This window comes from Schistocerca nitens, chromosome 2 (assembly GCF_023898315.1).
Source record: "Schistocerca nitens isolate TAMUIC-IGC-003100 chromosome 2, iqSchNite1.1, whole genome shotgun sequence".
NCBI lineage: Eukaryota > Metazoa > Arthropoda > Insecta > Orthoptera > Acrididae > Schistocerca > Schistocerca nitens.
Window position 1 is genome coordinate 742,829,895 of NC_064615.1, and position 20,682 is coordinate 742,850,576.

Here is a 20,682-nt window from a genome sequence, read left to right on the forward strand (position 1 = left end):
GGGTAACCAAGAAGGCTTCCTCTAAGCGACCCATGAATAGGTTGGCGTATGAGGGGGCCATCCTGGTACCCATGGCTGTTCCCTTTACTTGTTGGTATGTCTGGCCTTCAAAAGTGAAGAAGTTGTGGGTCAGGATGAAGCTGGCTAAGGTAATGAGGAAAGAGGTTTTAGGTAGGGTGGCAGGTGATCGGCGTGAAAGGAAGTGCTCCATCGCAGCGAGGCCCTGGACGTGCGGGATATTTGTGTATAAGGAAGTGGCATCAATGGTTACAAGGATGGTTTCCGGGGGTAACGGATTGGGTAAGGATTCCAGGCGTTCGAGGAAGTGGTTGGTGTCTTTGATGAAGGATGGGAGACTGCATGTAATGGGTTGAACGTGTTGATCTACGTAGGCGGAGATACATTCTGTGGGGGCTTGGTAACCACATGTCCATCCGCACATGTGCGGACGCAGGCAGACATATTTAATGACAACTCTTTGTCTTTAAATGTGTCTGCTTGTGTCTGTGTATGCGTGGATGGATATGTGTGTGCGCGCGAGTGTGTACCCGTCCTTTTTTCCCCCCCTAAGGTAAGTCTTTCCACTCCCGGGATTGGAATGACTCCTTACCCTCTCCCTTAAGACCCACATCCTTTCGTCTTTCCCTCTCCTTCCCTCTTTCCTGATGAGGCAACAGTTTGTTGCGAAAACTTGAATTTTGTGTGTATGTTTGTATTTGTTTGTGTGTCTATCGACGTGCCAGCGCTTTCATTTGGTAAGTCACATCATATTTGTTTTTAGATATATATAATACAGAGTTAGTACCAAATGCTATGATAAGAGCAGATTACCTGTAGGGAAATGACCAATACATACATATTTACACAAGGATTTCAAAAGGGTTCCTTCAGTTTACCTGGGTCAACTGCAGTGGTGTCTCAATCTCTCAAAACGTTTTGATTGGTTGGTTGGTTTGTGGGATTAAAGGGACCAGACTGCGATGGTCATCGGTCCCTTTTTCCAAAAAAAAAATTAAAACCGCCCAAAGAGAATAAAAAACAAACAGCAGGAAAGACGTCAGACGACACAGGACGAAAAAGACGCCGACAGAGATCAGACAAAACAAAGTAAAACACACAGAGTGTGACGGTGGTTGGCCGACCATAGAGAAAAAAAAGAGGAGAAGCCAACCACCAAGAACACATTAAAAACTCAGATTAAAATCAAAGGCTAAAAGCCAGAATCAACGCTAAAAACACTCAGATTAAACTATAAAAACCCCCTGCCCGAATAAAACGTAAAACTAAGCCAGCCATAACAGGGTCATCGGATAAAAGGGCAGGGAGCGTATCAGGCAGCGCAAATGTCTGCCTGACCACAGCTAAAAGGGGGCAAGCCAACAAAATGTGGGACACTGTCAAAGACGCCCCGCAGCGACATACAGGAGGGTCCTCCCGGCGCAGTAAATAACTGTGTGTCAGCCGGGAGTGGCCAATGCGGAGCCGACAAAGGACGACTGAGTCCCTGCGGTTGGCTCGCATGGATGACCGCCACACAGTCGTCGTCTCCTTAATGGCACGGAGTTTATTGTGCATGATCCGATCGTGCCATTCAGCGTCCCAAATCGCAAAAACTTTTCGGCAGAGGACTGCCCGCAAATCTGTCTCTGGGAGGCCAACATCCAGAGACGGTTGTCTCGTGGCCTCCTTCGCCAGGCGGTCAGCATGTTCATTGCCCGGGATACCGACATGACCGGGGGTCCAGACAAAGACCACAGAGCGGCCGCAACACGCAAGAGTATGCAGGGACTCATGGATAGCCATCACCAGACGGGAACGAGGAAAACACTGGTCGAGTGCTCGGAAACTGCTCAGGGAATCGCTACAGATAACGAAGGACTCACCTGAGCAGGAGCGGATATACTCTAGGGCACAAAAGATGGCGACCAGCTCAGCAGTGTAAACGCTGCAGCCATCCGGCAAGGAACGTTGTTCGGAATGGTCCCCTAGAGTTAGCGCATACCCAACACGACCAGCAACCATCGAACCGTCGGTGTAAACAATGCCAGAGCCCTGATACGTGGCCAGGATTGAATAAAAGCGGCGGCGGAAGGCCTCTGGAGGGACCGAGTCCTTCGAGCCCTGTGCCAAGTCGAGCCGAAGGCAAGGGCGAGGAACACACCATGGGGGTGTATGCAAAGTAGCCCGGAAAGGAGGTGGAACAGTGAAAACCTGAAGCCCAGACAGAAGCCCTTTGACGCGGACCGCTATTGTACAACCAGAGCGGGGCCGACGTTCTGGCAGACGGACGACCGATCGTGGGAACAAGAGACGATAGTTAGGATGCCCGGGCGAGCTTAGAACATGGGCAGCATAAGCGGCCAGCAAACGTTGGCGTCGGAACCGCAGTGGAGGGACACCTGCCTCCACTAGTAAGCTGTCCACAGGGCTGGTGCGGAAAGCACCAGTGGCAAGGCGTATCCCGCTGTGGAGAATTGGGTCCAGCACCCGCAACGCAGACGGGGATGCTGAGCCATAAGCCAGGCACCCATAATCCAGGCGGGACTGGATTAACGCCTGGTAGAGCCGTAACAGAGTAGAGCGGTCGGCGCCCCAGCGGGTGTGGCTCAAACATCGCAGTGCATTGAGATGCCGCCAACACGCCTGTTTGAGCTGCCGAATATGAGGCAGCCAAGTCAGCCGAGCATCAAAAACGACCCCCAAAAACCTGTGGGTCTCAACCACTGCAAGGAGTTCGTCGGCAAGATAAAGCTGCGGCTCAGGATGGACTGTCCGGCGCCGGCAGAAATGCATAACGCGGGTCTTGGCTGCCGAAAACTGAAACCCATGCGCTACAGCCCAAGACTGCGCCTTACGGATAGCGCCCTGTAGCTGACGTTCAACAGCTGCAATGCCAGTAGAGCTGTAATAAAGGCAAAAGTCGTCAGCATACAGGGAAGCGGAGACAGAATTTGCCATGGCCGCAGCAAGCCCGTTAATGGCTATTAAAAACAGACAGACACTTAAAACAGAACCCTGTGGCACACCGTTCTCCTGAACGTGGGAGGAACTATACGAGGCCGCGACTTGCACGCGGAAGGTACGACACGACAGAAAATTGCGGATAAAAATCGGCAGAGGACCCCGAAGACCCCATCCATGAAGCGTAGAAAGGATGTGATGACGCCATGTCGTATCGTACGCCTTCCGCATGTCGAAAAAGACAGCGACCAGGTGCTGACGGCGGGCAAAGGCAGTACGGATGGCCGACTCCAGGCTCACCAGATTGTCGGTGGCGGAGCGGCCTTTACGGAACCCACCCTGGGACGGAGCCAGAAGGCCCCGAGACTCCAGTACCCAATTCAAGCGCCGGCTCACCATCCGTTCAAGCAACTTGCAAAGAACGTTGGTGAGGCTAATGGGACGGTAGCTGTCCACCTCCAGAGGGTTCTTTCCAGGTTTCAAAACGGGGATGACAATGCCTTCCCGCCATTGCGACGGAAACTCCCCCTCGACCCAAAGACGGTTGTAAAGATCGAGAAGGCGCCGCTGGCAGTCCACTGAAAGGTGTTTCAGCATCTGACAGTGGATGCCATCTGGCCCAGGAGCGGTATCAGGGCAAGCAGCTAGGGCACTGCGAAATTCCCACTCACTAAATGGAGCATTGTAAGATTCTGGGTGGTTGGTGCGAAACGAAAGGCTCCGACGTTCCATCCGCTCTTTAATGGAGCGGAAGGCCTGGGGGTAATTCGCAGAAGCGGAACTCATAGCAAAATGCTCTGCTAGGCGATGTGCAATGACGTCGGAGTCAGTACAAACTGCTCCATTCAGTGAGAGCGCAGGGACGCTGACAGGTGGCCGATACCCGTAGACGCGTCGAATCTTGGCCCAGACCTGCGATGGAGTGACATGGAGGCCAATGGAGGACACATACCGCTCCCAGCACTCCTTCTTGCCTTGGCGGATAAGGAGGCGGGCCCGCGCACGCAGCCGTTTGAAGGCGATAAGGTGGTCTATGGAGGGATGTCGCTTGTGACGCTGGAGCGCCCGCCGGCGATCTTTAATCGCTTCAGCGATCTCAGGCGACCACCAAGGCACAGTCCTCCGCCGAGGGGACCCAGAAGAACGGGGAATGGCAGATTCGGCGGCAGTAACGATGCCGGTGGTGACCGATGTAACCACCGCATCAATGTCATCAGTAGAGAGTGGCTCAATAGCGGCAGTGGAGGAGAACAAGTCCCAGTCAGCCTTATTCATAGCCCATCTGCTAGGGCGCCCAGAAGAGTGACGCTGTGGTAGTGACAGAAAGATCGGAAAGTGGTCACTACCACACAGGTCGTCATGCACACTCCATTGGACAGACGGTAAGAGGCTAGGGCTACAGATTGAAAGGTCAATGGCGGAGTAGGTGCCATGCGCCACACTGAAGTGTGTGAAGGCACCATCATTTAACAGCGAGAGATCGAGCTGCGACAATAAATGCTCAATGATGGCGCCTCGACCTGTGGCCACTGACCCACCCCACAGAGGGTTATGGGCGTTTAAGTCGCCCAATAGCAAGAAAGGTGGCGGCAATTGGGCGACCAGTGCAGCCAGGACTTGCTGTGAGACATCACCATCCGGTGGAATGTAAAGACTGCAGACGGTAACAGCCTGTGGCGTCCACACGCGTACAGCGACAGCCTCTAAAGGCGTCTGGAGAGGGACAGACTCGCTGTGCAGAGTGTGAAGGACATATATGCAGACGCCACCAGACACCCTTTCATAAGCTGCTCGGTTCTTAAAATAACCCCGATAGCCACGGAGGGCGGGGGTTCGCATTGCTGGAAACCAAGTTTCCTGGAGAGCAATGCAAAAGAAAGGGTGAAGGCTGATAAGTTGGCGGAGCTCAGCTAGATGGTGGAAGAAACCGCTGCAGTTCCACTGGAGGATGGTGTTGTCCATGGCTGGGAAAGGCGTGACGGGACTGGGAAGGCAGATTACGCCGCAGGGTCACCTGCTGCCTCCGATGGAGCACCCGTGCAAATGCCATCCATTGCGTCCGAGGGACCGGCAAGAGCGAGGTCCTCAGCGGACGCAAGAATCTCCACCTCGTCGTCAGAGGCAGAGCTTGTAGGAAGCGGTGGGATGGGTGCCACCGCAACATCGTTGGTCTTGGGGACTTTCTTCTTTTTCAGCTTGTCGCGCTGTGCCTTCGGTGGTTCAGGCTTCATGGACTTCACTGGGTCAGTCTCAGGGACAGACGACGACCGCGAGGCCCGACGACCAGGGACTGGCGGTTGTTTCAAGCCCTTGCGGGCGTCAGCTTTTCCACTGGTCGGGACTTGCGAAGGGAGGTCCCCAAGGGATCCCTTCCTGGCGAGAGTAGCCGAAGAAGTCTTACGCTTCTCCGGCTGGGAAGGGGGAGCTGATGTCCCCGATGGTTTTGAGGGTGTTGCTCCTGGAGGAGATGGAGCAGGAGCAACAGGGTGTGAAGTGCCCCCCACAAGCAAGGGGGGTTTTGGATGCTGACCAATCACAGAACCAACCGTATGGGACGACACAGGAGATGGAAGAACCGTCGTAGCAGCAGCGGCGTACGTTGACTTCATTGGCACAGGATGGAGTCTCTCATATTTCCGCCGAGCCTCAGAGTACGTCAGGCGGTCAAGGGTTTTATATTCCATTATCTTCCGTTCTTTCTGGAAGATCCTACAGTCCGGCGAGCAGGGGGAATGGTGTTCTCCGCAGTTAACACAGATAGGAGGCGGGGCACATGGAGTATCAGGATGCGAAGGACGTCCACAATCCCGACACGTGATGCTGGAAGTACACCGAGATGACATGTGCCCGAACTTCCAGCATTTAAAACACCGCATCGGAGGAGGGATATATGGCTTCACATCACAACGGTAAACCATCACCTTAACCTTTTCGGGTAAAACATCACCCTCAAAGGCCAAGATGAAGGCACCGGTGGCTACCTGATTATCCCTCGGACCCCGATGGACGCGCCGGACGAAGTGAACACCTCGTCGTTCGAGGTTGGCGCGTAATTCATCGTCGGACTGCAGAAGAAGATCCCTGTGGAATATAATACCCTGGACCATGTTGAGACTCTTATGCGGCGTGATGCTAACTGAAACATCCCCCAACTTGTCACAATTGAGCAACCTCCGTGACTGGGCAGAGGATGCCGTTTTGATGAGCACAGAACCAGAGCGCATCTTGGACAAGCCCTCCACCTCCCCGAACTTGTCCTCTAAATGCTCCACAAAAAACTGGGGCTTTGTCGACATAAACGATTCTCCATCAACCCGTGTACACACGAGGTACCGGGGTGAATATTCTCCACTGCCTGTTGTAGCAAGACGTTCCTCCCATGGAGTAGCGAGGGAGGGAAACGATCTCGGATCAAATTTCTTCCCGTTGAGGTTAGACCTCGATCGCTTAGAGACTGCTGGTGGAGGCCCACCAGCGAGAGACGATGTACCACGCTTCATTGCGGGTCATCCGCCCTGATGCCACCTACTCCGACCAAGGGCCCTCCCCACGGGCGCCACCCAGCCGCAGCAATAGCCACCTGGCAGGACGGCCATTGCCGGGAGTCCTGATGCCCCAAGGAGATGGGCATCTACTCCTTGGCATTCGTGGGGAGTTAACGGCGCAGGCATCAGTAGAGCGATCCCTGTGTTGTCAGGGGGCTACAACCAAGAGGGTACATGGCGGCCCCACCACAACGGACTGGCTACCGTGCTGGATCTTAGGTGCAAAACTGACCAAAGTCGTCGTCGCAGATAAAAGAAACACTGCAGAGTGCAGCGTGGTAATCGCCCAAGAGATCGAAAACGAGCGGGACACCATTGCAACGACGAGAAAGCCGGCTAAAGTTCTAAGTGCACGACGGATACAGTGCACCACGTAAGGCGCCCTTCCCCAATTGGCTCGCTCTTCGGAATAATTTAGAAAGATGGAGGTCAAACCCGAGAGGGGACCATCACATAAGGCCGAAACATTTGAGACTCCTTTTAGTCGCCTCTTACGACAGGCGGGAATACCGCGGGCCTATTCTTACCCCCGAACCCGCAGGGGGACAAAACGTTTTGAAAATGCCCCTTAATGTATCATGGTTTTAGCACATAAGTAACACATTTTCTACATACACAAACAATCTACACACAGTAATTTGAGGACTACAGGGTTACCGCAAGTTTCCCCATGTGAGATTCCCTGCTTTCCAGACTAGTAATAGAATTCTTCCCTGACCAATTCTGAGATAAGGGCAAGTTAAGACATAAGTTGACAATCTGTCTTTTCAGCTATGGTACAAGAAAGATCAGTGCACATGAGGAAAAAAAACTAAAAAAAAACTTGCAAGCAGATGGTGTTTTTTGATATGAGCAAAAAATTTTAAGTACTAACATCAACATCTTTTGTAATGAACTGTTTTTAGATGAAGAAAGCAAGCCAAATGGCCTATGTATTTCATTAAGACCCACTGATGTTATTTTATTTCAATAAAACAACATATTTGGTGACAAAAACACACATTTCCTTGGAGTCACAGGACAGGTTTAAAATACCTTCATCGATTTCAGAAATAACCTCAAAAAAGTAGGCCTCTTGAAATAAGTGTATAAGGCAGGAAAGAATTGTGTAAACCAACACTGTAGGTGACCGCCAATAAAATGTTGGTTCTATTATCAACACTACTGTCGGTTATTGCCCACTGTGTAATATTTATATCTTACAGGTGTTGTGTGATTTTTCTTTTGAGAAATGTATGAGTACATAATGAACAAACCGCTAGCAAATGACAAAATTTTCTTCTTCTTATCGTCCATGCATTCTAACATAGAAACTACTTTTGAAGTGCCAAAAGTTGCTAGAACAAATAAAATGCCTTTAAAACACCACACTGCACAATGTGCTTGCAATGAGACAGTCGCAATTCCTGAAATGCACCACCCATGGTCTCTGGCCTATTGAGTCCTGGGTTCATGGATAAACCATAAAAATCTGCTGCAATAAGTCACGCACAAGCAGACCCAGCCTGTAACCAGATTGGCGAGACTAGATACAACGGGCAGGGCCTGCACGTTAGTGGGAATCGAATGGCTTCAGATTGGCAGGCCCAATCCATTACAGATACCCGCAAAAACAGCCTGCAGTTTTGGCCCATCACAGAAAGCACTTCTGTGGCTAGCTATTCATGAGCCACAGATAGCATGTCAATGAAATGAACCGTGGTGATCAATCCATGCAACAGATAACTTGTTCAAATACTCTGAGAATCAATAATAATGAGGATAGGTAGCAACTCACCATAAAGACGATTGCTGAGCCACAGACAGAAACGTAGAAAAGACCATTTTCGGCCATAGCTTTTGCGTCTACAGTCTCTGAGAAACACATCCAAACTAACCATTCATCATGCATCTCATTGGCAGCTGCTAGGCTAGCGACAAGAAGTGGTGGCAATACTGCCTGCCTGCTGAGGGAAGTGGTACGAAGGGGGCTAAGCAGTAGTAATGAGGGAGTAGGGAAGCCGCACACATACTCAGCTGCACCCAGCCAGCGACAGCGCACGACACCTCAATAAACAAGTCATTTCATTTACTGAGACAAAAATGTGATTTTCCAGTGTTTTTTTTTTCCTTCAAATTTTCTTCAAGTTTCCCTCATATTTCCCTGATGTTCCTGATATATTTGATATTCCCTGTTTCCAGAATATGCGGCAACCCCGGACTAGATATTTTAGATTCAGAAACATACAAAACTTCCTGTTTATAGACAGCACAGATCAAGGAAACTGGAAAGGTAGGACTGAACTTTTGCAAAATAGCATCCGTTAATGGCATGAGGTAATTGAACACAGGCACTAACTATGCCTTAAACACTGCTGCAGACCGCAAATGTGAAGTACTGATCAACTGAAAGGTTGTTCAATTATTACTGCTCCTATATATTTATGGCACTCACCTTTATTGCATTTTCCCGGTCTTCAAAATGGATAAAAGCGTAGTCTTTGATTTTCTTCACTCTTTCCACTTTTCCATAAGCTTCAAATGATTCTTTCAGTTTTTCTTCAGAACAGTCTTGCGTGAGATTCCTTACATACAGCACCTTTACCTACAACCGAAGAAAATTTATGAAAAATCATCTAGTAGATAGCTATCAGATTAATTTCAGATGCACTAGTTAATTTGGTATCTACGTCTCAGTTCACCAAAACAATTACTATGTTGGTCCTGGAAGAGTATACTATCAACTTAACTACACGACCATCCCCCCCCCCCCCCCCCGAACAAAACATATCTCAGAAATCAGTCAATGAGTACAGCTTTTAACATACCTATGCATCCCACAATACAACCTTACAGTAAGTACCATTTTCATTTACTGGGGTTCGGTAAGTTATACCTGTGTTGAAAATAAACATAACAGGACAAAAAGTTCATCTTGCATATCAAATATGTCAACTGGTTTACGAAGTTTTCTAAATTTTTACTTGTACAAGGTCTGTTCAAAAAAATTCCGGAACAATTGTCATTTCACGTCACTGGTGTGTTGGAGCGGAATGTGACTGACATCCCTGCACACACCTGTATTTAATGTGCAACTGCCGGAAGACCTATTGCTGCATATCTGTTGGTTACCATTCAGTGCTGTATTGAGTAGAATGTTGCGTCACACTGTTCAGGAATTTTGAGATGGCAGGGTTCGAGGAGCAACACGTCTGCATTAAATTTTTCGTGAAACTCAAGAAAACCTTTGCAGAGACACACACCAAATGATGCAGGTGATAATGGTGATAAGAACTTAAACCACACTTGGTGTTACGAAAGGCTCACGTATTTAAAAATGATCGGTTGAAAGTTAAGATGACCCTCGGTCAGGACGTCCTTAACGTCTACTGACAATGTTCATGTCAGGAATGTCAACGAATTGTGTGTGCCAATCAAAAATTGACTGTCCAAGAGATTGTAACATTTCAGTTGGGTCATGTCATGAAATCTTGACACAGTATCTTGATATGCTTTGAGTAGCCACCAAGTTCGTCCTACAGCTCGAGTCAAGACCACAATGACCTTAGCCTCGCAATCTGTGAAGAGCTTATCGATTGCGCAAATGAGAAGGAGATGTTGCATTTGACACGGTGTCCCACTGCAGGCTGTTAACAAAAGTAAGAGCATATGGAATAATTTCATAGATATGCAAGTGGTTAGAAAACTTCTTAAATAATAGAACCCAATATGTTGTCCTAATGGCAAGCGTTCATCAGAGACAAGGGTATCGTCAGGAGTGCCCCAGGGAAGTGTGATACAACCCCTGTTGTTCTCTGACAGGGTGGGGAGCAATCTGTGGTTGTTTGCTAATGACGTCTCGGTGTACAGTAAGGTGTTGAAGTTGAGTGACTGTAGGAAGTACAGCACAACTTGGACAAAATTTCCAGTTGGTGTGATGAATGGCAGCTAGCCTTCAATGTGGAAAAATGTAAGTTAATGGGGACAAGTAGGAAGAACAAATCTGTAATGTTTGGATACAGTATCACTATTGTTCCGCTTAAAGTCATCGAGATATCTGGGGATAACACTGCAAAGTGATACGAGGTGAGACCAGCATGTGAAAACTGCGGTAGGGAAGGCAACTGGTCGTCTTTGATTTATTGGGAGAATTTTCAGAAAGAGAGGTTCACCTGTAAGGGAGACTGCATATAGAACACTGGTGCGACCTATTCTTGAGTACTGCTGGAGTGTTTGGGATCCATAACTGGTCAGATCGAAGGAAAACATCGATGCAATTCAAAGGCGGGGTGCTAGATTGGTTACTGGTAGGTTCGAACAAAAGTAAGTGTTAGAGAGATTTTTCAGGACATCAAATGGGAATCCCTGGATGGAACATGACGTTCTTTTTGAATAACACTATTGAGAAAATTTAGAGCGCCGGCATTACGAGCAGACTGCCGAACGATTCTACTGCCGCCAACATATATTGCGCGCAAGGGCCACGACGATAATATAAGAGAAATCAGGGCTCATACGGAGGCATACAGACAGCCTGTTTTCCCTCACTCTTATTTGCTAGTGGAACAGAAAAGGAAATAACGAGTAGTGCAGTGTACCCTCCACCTCACACCGTACTATGGCTTGCGGAGTATCTGTGTAAATGTAGATAGCCCTTAAGAGAATCATAACTGGTGATAAGATAGTCTATGGTCATGATGTTGAAGCATCTTTGCAATAGGTCAAGAAAGCTCCTTTTATACGAAAGCGCTGGCAGGTCGAGAGACACAAACAAACACAAACACACACACCAAATTCAAGCTTTCGCAACAAACTGTTGCCTCATCAGGAAAGAGGGAAGGAGAGGGAAAGACGAAAGGATGTGGCTTTTAAGGGAGAGGGTAAGGAGTCATTCCAATCCGGGGAACAGAAAGACTTACCTTATGGGGAAAAAAGGACAGGTATACACACACACACACACACACACACACACACACACACACACACACACACACACACACACACACACACACACACATCCATCCATCCGCACATACACAGACACAAGCAGACATTTGTAAAGGCAAAGAGTTTCTTTGCCTTTACAAATGTCTGCTTGTGTCTGTGTATGTGCGGATGGGTGTGTGTGTGTGTGTGTGTGTGTGTGTGTGTGTGTGTATATACCTGTCCTTTTTTCCCCATAAGGTAAGTCTTTCCACTCCCGGGATTGGAATGACTCATTACCCTCTCCCTTAAAAGCCACATCCTTTCGTCTTTCCCTCTCCTTCCCTCTTTCCTGATGAGGCAACAGTTTGTTGCGAAAGCTTGAATTTCGTGTGTATGTTTGTGTTTGTTTGTGTGTGTATCGACCTGCCAGCACTTTCGTTCGGTAAGTCACATCATCTGTGTTTTTAGATATATTTTTCCCACGTGGAATGTTAAATCAGGGCAGGTCAAATGTCAATGCCATAATGACAGTTCATCACGAATTCGCATCTTTGCAATAGGTCGAGAAAGCTTCTTCAGGGCAGGTCAAATGTCAATGCCATACTGACAGTTCATCACGAATTTTTCCCACAGGGACAAACTGTTAACTAATGGTACTACCAGAATGTGTTGCAATGTCTGGGAGAAAATGTGACAAGGAAATGGCCTGAAACGCGGCGAGACAATCTATGGCTCTTGCATTATGATAGAGCACCCACATATTCATCCTTGTTGGTGCGTGACGACTGCACAAAGAACAACACTGTGCTGCTTCATTCTCCGTACTGTCCAGAAATGACCACTGCATTCCAAAGTTAAAAAGCTAGTTCATAAGACAAATATTTGCAATGACAGAAAAGATAAAAGAAAATTCACGCATGGCAAGTGGCCTGCCACGACTGCTTCCAGGATTGGAAATGGTGTTGGGAGTGACGTACCAATTGTGGAGGAGATTATTTCAATAGAGGCCGTGCACAGTAAGTAAGAGGAAAGCAAAGAAAAAAAGTTCTGGAATTTTTTAAACAGACCTCATATACTCTATTTGTCTTACAAAAATAAAATAAACAACTTTTCATTACTGCAAAAACAAAGGAGCCACATCAGATGAGAAGTAAATGTTTATTACAATGGTTATTGCCACTTCAGCAAACTGAACAGTTCACTTCATTATGATACACATAAGGTGGAAAACTATCGCTGCAGAGAAATAACACTAAATCACAGCACTGTTATTTTCCTAATTAATTTCCATACATATGTGGAACTAGTATGAAGCAACTAATATGATCACACCTCCTGCACCAAACATACCTTTGACATTGTAGCCTCATCAGGCTCTTCTTGGGGATCTGCCCAATCAACAATGATATCACATCCCCACACCTTTATACGGCCAGTACCTAGCCGTCTCTTAGCTAAGGATGCTGCTTTGTGGGATTCATATTCCAAAAAACAAAAGCCACGATTCTTCTTCTTGTCATCAGGTGAGCTGTATATAATCACTTCTGTCAGACCAGCTGGAGGAAGAATCAATCATGGCAGCACATTAGCATAAGAATCAAGGCATTCATATGTAAATTCAATTCTTAAACCTATATCCATTGCTCTTTTTACCATTTAAAAGTTCCTCAGCAGCAAGAGTTGCGGACTGAGCACGCCTGCTTACAACACATGACTATATATAAAAACTAAAAATCATGCAACTTGATACAATTCACATTAATAATTACGAAAATTAAGTCAATTATGATTTACATGGAAAAAAGTCGTGTATGTATCAAAGATAATTCTTTTACACCATCCATCATTCCCACCCACCGTGCTCAAATCAGTGAATGGAGCACAACTTAGAAAGGCAAATGTTAGCATAATGCAGTTCTCTATCCAGCCAATCTTTTAGTTCAAGCCAATCAAACTTTCAAACAAAATGACTTATCGGCTTAAGCGATAATCTCAACTTACGTGCGTGTTTTGAAAATTCTTCAAACAACTCGTCACGATCTCGATTCTTGGGTATATTCCCAACGAATAAGCGATGATTGTTATATGATACTGTAACACCAATCTTTTTGCCTTTCCGAATTTCGTAATCGTTCAGCTGTAAGAACAATGGGGAAGGAAGTGCGCCAATTAAGCTTGCCTCGCCTGTGGGGTGCTCTTATGCCTGCTTTATTGGCTGGTCTGCTTTGACAGTGAGGGTGGGAATGGGACAGAGCCTCAGGAAGCTCTGCCCGTCTGAATGTTAGCAAGCCGCACCCATCCTCACAAATTAAATTGTGCAAGGCAGGTACCTCAGTAGGTAATTTCTCTGCCACCTGGCTTGAATATTTGGCAATTTCATACATTCATCAAATGGATGGGGCAACTAACTAACAAGCTGAGAGGCACAGCTGTGATGTGGGCCCAATCCAACCCCTGCTGTCTCTAAACTACATCAATTTTTGTCTCTTTCTTTACACATTACCTGTTAATTTACCAAACTCGTCCAGAATCTCCTCTTTGCCTTTAGACTTTGGAATGTTGCCCACAAAAAGTCGCAGATTTGGAACACTAATGTTAACTTTCAGACTCTTGCCAGGTTTGATTTCATGATTATCAAGCTGTGGGATGAAGAGAAACACACACATGCCAAATTTTGGTGAGTGAGCAACAACAAGTTCAAAAAAGACGATCAGTAAATTTAGGGACTAATAAGAGCTAACTTCACAATTCTGTACCAATATTCTACTGAAACAGGCATGCTCTCTCCTTAAAATTTTAATGGATTCAAATTTTGAATGAGAGAAGTACAACCAGTAACAAATCTTACACTTTTTTATTATTTATTTTCAGAACTACTAAACTTCAACAAACTACCATGTAAGATATTATAGTAGCTACTACACGGAAACTGTAACTCAGAAAGAAGGAGTGACTTCTCCAGCCATCACCTAAGAGCACTACTGTATGAGTTTGAATTTGGGAACACTGATCAACTGTTTGTCCAGTCCCAATTTTGCCCACAGAGCAAAGAGGAGATCTGGAAGCAAAACTTATTCTACTACTGACAGACATCCAATATAGCAAGTACAACAAGCGAACATTGTATGTTCTCAGAGTATTCAAACTCACTCAGTTTTTGAGCCAAACTTCAATACTGATTCACAAGTACAAATATATGCCAAATCAAATGTCAAGGATAATTTTCCAATGTTTAAACTAACAAGTGAGTTTGTTACCAGAGATAATTATTTGTAGACATATTAAAACAAACATCAATTATGTAACTCAAACAATACATTACTTTATAGACAAGTATTGACACCTACAAACAGTTCAGTCTCACAATTACCTCCTTGACTGCTTGCTGTGCTGCCTCCCTAGTAGTAAAAGTAATAAAAGCATATCCCCTATTAAGGCCTGTCATGGGATCCATCATTAACCTTAGATCCCAAATAGTGCCACATTTTTCAAACAGAGGAATGAGCTCATCTTCATACATGTCTTTTGGTATCTTGCCACAAAAAACCTGAAACAGCAACGAACAGCATTGTATCCAAATATACAAAACAAGTAAACGAATTTTCATAAACAATTACGTAGAAATTATCTATTTATTACACACCTCACAGCCGTTACCAGGAGCTGGTCCCTCCCAGTCAGGTGGAGGTCCACCATATTTCCGCTGCCCTGTAGTTACGTCCAATGTATATCCAGTGCGTTCCAAAATTGATTTAATTTTGTCCTCATCTGGTGCTTTTGCAACAGTACCAGAGCCTGAACCCTGGCCTGCACGGCTTTTCTGGCGATAAGTTTTCATTACACCACACAAATATGCTGACTTATTTGAAACATGTTCCAAATTTGAATCAAGAAACTGTGTCAGAACGTTCAGTGCACCATCTACCGGAAATTCTTTCAGAGCATCCAAAGCACGTTCATCCAAATCAACGTGAGCAAGTTTACCTACGAAAATAATGACAACAAATCAATTTTATTTCAACATTAAAAGAATGCAGTGGTCCATGTTTAGAAACGTTTACAGATTACAAACTGACAATTTTATACTGCATCCAAATAAATTAACAGACTCAGTAAACTCTTTATTCTCACTTTGCACCTACTGCTCATGTCCCCCTTCAATAAAAGTATACTTTTTTTTATAGACCTACATAAAAAGTGAAGCTAAGAACCCAAAGGTTGGTTTGAACAAGACAGCACTCTATTTAGCAAGGTCCTGGTGGTGATGGCATACTCTTGCCGTGGAACTGGCTTATCCTGCCATGGGACTGGCTTATCCATGGGGTATATCATCGACACCATGGTGAAACTTGGCATTTTGCTAACAAATCATTCCCACACGTGAGAGCCACACTTACCTGAAAACAGGGTCACTTAATTGAAGCTCAAAGATCATCACACTGTTAATAGCTGTGTTGTAAAACGTACAAAAACCACGAGAAAACACTATCCTTTAATCACTTCAAGCAATAAAAAGGATTAAGCAAGATCAGGCCTATGTTGTAAATAAACTTTGCAGCACTTAAAGAGGCACTCCTTCAGCAACACAAAGTGTATTATTCTAATGGAAAATTCAATTATCTTTCACAAATTTCCAAGTCATGGTAGACTCAAAAGTTCAGCAGCAGACACAGCATCAATGAGGACAGACTCTGCAGATTTGAGGTATAACAGTTTTTGAGGCATTAGATCTCTTCAATCACAACATAATAGGCTTTTAACACCAAGCCACCTATAGCTAACAGAAAATCTACAATCTAAGATCTTGACACAAATCCATTTTCAAAATATTAGGTACATTGCACAACACTGAAAAAGCTTTTCATACAAGCCCACAACCTATCAGTTGAACAACCAAAAAATTAATGATACACAGTTGCATCTTCAATTGTATTCAGCTCTGCAAATACCAGTTGCAACCAGAACCCAGATCACAATTCAATTTAAATAATGTATTTTCACCACTATGTGTGGTGAACATACAAAGCGACAACCATGTCAATAATCCCCAGAGTTGCCACAGACACTCCTTCACACATTTGCTATTACATAATACTCAATTCGGTAAACTACTATTAACTCGGGAAAACAATAATTATGAATACAACTTTAAATGTACCTGTTTAGCATGTTTAAGAATTAAAATGGATTGATGGAACATACTGCTGTCAACTGTTTTGGATGTAATTTTTACTCTTGTTTCCAATAGATAATTTGACGTACTTCAAGTAATGAAACAATTAGCAAGTCACTCTACTGCAACAAAGAGGATTTTGGCAGCTGATTGCTCCACTTCTCAATAAATCTGACATAGACAATAACATCTTGCACATGTAGCCTAGCTGCAGTAATTCAAATAATTGTCTACATGTTGTTTTGTGCTGAAAATAACCTAAGAAGCATTTAAATGAAAACGTGTTAAGTGCACAGATTTAGCATACAAAATTGGTAAAACTGCTGTCTAATACTGATGGTACTTATTAATTGTTCACTTTAAGAAGAGCCTGAATGGTGACTGCCAAGAGCAAGTCTATCGATAGATGTCGAATGCTGTGTTTTATTACCAACAGCTCTCTGTTAAACCCAACCTAGACAATCGTAGTTGTCAGACAACCATGTTCTCAACGAGTCTATGTACCCGCAAATTAAGACACAATACACGAAATTAAAAATCACAGAACTGTTGTGTGTAAAATTGAGTTTGAAACAGTTAAATTTACTTATATTTTCAACAAAGACAGTTTGCACCTGGTATTGAAAGCAACATAGGTAGCAACTGGAAACAAACGAACATGGGTCTGAAGCCATATGTTGACTTCTACCTTAGTAGCTTCTCCTGTCAACCATCATGCTGAGAGTCTTCTTAGAGTGAACAATAAATAAGTGCATGTAAATAATACAGTAACAGTAGCTTGCATATGCTCATCTGTTAAGTGATCTTTAAGTTTATCCAGTTGGTTTATAGCATTTAAAGAGGGATACCAGAAACCATGACCAAACCATCTTCAAAAACTTTACCATGACTGCTAATCTGAGTCAAAGACTGAACGGTAAATTCATCAACAGAAAAAGCCGGATTCTTCAATACCGATGAAGTCTACAGCCGCATTAGAAACACACTGCTTCATAAATTCTTTTGCACAGAATCAACATACAAAGGATGATTAGCTACGAAAGTTATTGAGAACGTGAGCACCAGAAGCCTATTAAGTATTAGGAACGGACAATAATTTCATTTCGTTGCCAACATTCACACCATCCAATCTTACTGTGTTTACACTGACTGAGAATGAAATTCCACTTCAATTCTTTGAAATAAGCTCTTTCTGCTGTGTTAGCTTCTAGAGATTAAGGGAATCATGTAAATTAGCAATGCTTGCGAAGGAGAGGCACATCTTTTTGGGAAGATGCAATACGTCTTTAATTACACACATATTATTCCAAAAGAGCTATATGCCGCCCTTGTAGCAACATATCTGATTCAAGGTAGTAAATCATTCCATCTACAAGCTCTGAAAGGTCAGGATTCCACTATAAATCTATTTGTGGCTGCAAATTACTGCTGTGGTAATCAGAAGGTACAAATTTTGATGATATCATTTGACTTCCTGAAAATTACTCTTCCATTTACTTTCACTGCAAAATCTCTCATAACTGGTTCCACGACTTCATAATTGGAAAAAATTACTTTTTGGTGTGTTTATTATTTGTCTTAATGTAATTGATTTACAGTCCTGCACTGAGCAAGGGGGTGCGGCGGTTAGCACAATGAACTCTCATTCGGGAGGGTGACGGTTGAAATCTGCGATTGGACATCCAAATTTGGGTTTTCCGTTATTTCCCTAAATCACTCCAGGTGATTTCCTTCCCCATCCTTGACACAATCTGAGCTCGTGCTCCCTTCTCAATGTCGACAGGATGTTAAACCCAATCTTCCTTCGTTCCTTCCTTCTTTTACAGTCCTGCTTTCAAACTTGTTCTATTAATTTCTTCCACTTGTTGCTTAAATTAATCAAAGCTAGAGGCAAACATCACAAAGCTACCTGTAAAATGTATGTTGTTCAGCCACAAAATGTACCTGGTTCCCAGTTTGGAGATTCCGGAATGTCCTTTAAGAGATGCCAAGATATTACAAGTGCAAACAAAGTTGACACCCAGCGCACTAGGCTGATGGAAGCGGCTGTATGGGAAATGCCTTTGCAGTCGCTCGCATCAGCCACTGCGCCCAGTGTCAACTTCTGGTGATGGCACATCTCCCAATGTACTGACTGGGCTTGATAATGAGTGTAGTATGTATCTTCTACATTACAGTTACGAGACACCTAAGTCTTCCTGTCTCTTTCCTTCTTAGTGTTGTACAATTGCAGCAGAGTCCCAGTTTTGTGGGATTGTCCTCCTTCCAGACATTTTGCAGCTCAGTTTAATGCTACATTTCCCCTAGTTTTAATTATTGATACTGAAATGCCATCAAATCCCGGTACATTCCTCTAGTTTCTTCAAATTACTTTATCACAATATCTAGCTTTAATTACCAAAAAATCATTGTTTACATTATAACTACCTGCCTTTCCAGCTCATCTCTGGAACTACAGACACTTAAAGTGTCCCTGTATAGTCCTCTCTTTGTTATTAGTTACTGTACCTTGCGCAACTTTAAATGTTATGTCTACCAAACATTCTCTTTTCACTATACATACTGTTTTTGGTTTTCTCCTTTGCCATTTTTTCTTGAGGACATTTCTAAAGAGCTTTGTTTGATTCAGCATACACTATCAATTTCCTATCATCACATCTCTAAACACTTTTAATGTTGCCTTGTTATAGTTTAGACTTCTGTTGTTTAATTTAATGATACCTCCTGCAATATCTTTTCAAGTTTGTATAGAACCTTAGTTAGATAATCATAATTTTTTTCTTTGTCAATATATTCTTCATTTTCTAAGATGTCAAACTTCTTGCTTCAATTTAATTTGTTACATACCATAATTTTGAACTACATTCCCATATTCCTACATTTTTGATTTCCTGCTTGTTGAGTACTTTTTCTGACTGCTGTATTTTTAGGCTATATCCTACAAGCCTATGGAACACTCAAGATTTTGTAGTGGTTGTCACATTCTGCCCATTTTCCTTATCACTTGTTAAAAATATAGTGATAAACATACTGTTCATCATAACAAACCCTAACAAAAAAAACACCATGTATCATTTCTGGTATTTTACCCATTTTCCCACTGAAGAACTGTCCTTTAACTTTTTGTCCTACTTCACACTCAAATGCCCCACTATCATTTTGTTGTGGGATTTGCTGTCGTTTATTAGTTTCTACAATTCTTGGTACAATTAGTTCACCTCATCATTAAAATGCAAGCTGCATCAGGAATTTGTGTGGAATCAGTTACTCAAAGTGAAAATGGGTGCCACACTGGGACTCAAACCCAGATCTCTTGCTTACTAAGTTGTGTTAGCCACTAAGCCACCAAGACACAGTGTTCATGGCAAATGCGTGGACTATCTCAGCACCTCCCTGAACCATTCACATGCCCATGTAGTGCCACCTATTCGCAGTCCCCGCCCCTGTCCTCCATGCTTACCTAATTAGGCACAATTAAAAGACACTTACATACGACTTTTGGCCAAGAGAGGAACACATACCATTCATCGCACATGCAAGCACACCCCATGCACACATGACCATCTACTACAGCATCTCGGGCCGGCGTTCTGGCCAGAGATGTTGTAGCTGATGGTCATGTGTGCTTTCTTGTGCTTGCTCTTTGAAAACAATAGCAGGTGATCTATTAAACCATGTTCAGTGCTGGCACATAAACTGAGTCCAATTGTGGACACTATGATAATAATCAGGAGAAACAAAGCTGACGTTCTACAGTTCAGAACGTTGAATGTCTGATCCCTTAATCAGGTAGGTAGATTAGAAAATTTAAAAAGGGAAATGGATAGGGTAAAGGAAGACATAGCAGGAATTAGTGAAGTTCGGTGGCAGGAGGAACAAGACTTCTCGTCAGGTGAATACAAGGTTACGAATACAAAATCAAATAGGGGTACTGCAGGAGTAGTTTTAATAATGAATAAAAAAAATAAAATAAAATAAAATAGTAGTGCGGTTAAGCTATTACGTACAGCATAGTGAACGCATTATTATTGCCAAGATAGACACGAAGCCCACACCTACCACAGTAGTACAAGTTTATATTCCAACTACCTCTGCAGA

General features: G+C 44.3%; 1 protein-coding gene across 9 annotated transcripts in view; it reads right to left on the reverse strand.

Annotated features, from left to right (window-relative positions):
• LOC126236961 (heterogeneous nuclear ribonucleoprotein R) overlaps window positions 1-20,682 on the reverse strand; it is a 179,829-nt gene that overhangs the window by 44,324 nt on the left and 114,823 nt on the right. For 8 of the 9 annotated variants that reach the window (XM_049946662.1, XM_049946661.1, XM_049946665.1 and 5 more), the window contains 5 exons: window positions 15,055-15,395; window positions 14,782-14,958; window positions 13,915-14,050; window positions 12,762-12,967; window positions 8,941-9,090 (listed from right to left, as the gene is read on the reverse strand). In XM_049946662.1, coding sequence (XP_049802619.1) covers window positions 8,941-9,090; window positions 12,762-12,967; window positions 13,915-14,050; window positions 14,782-14,958; window positions 15,055-15,395 — 1,010 coding nt within the window. Of the gene's footprint in view, window positions 1-8,940; window positions 9,091-12,761; window positions 12,968-13,412; window positions 13,549-13,914; window positions 14,051-14,781; window positions 14,959-15,054; window positions 15,396-20,682 lie in introns of all 9 variants that reach the window. The other variant, XM_049946660.1, reaches the window with a different exon arrangement.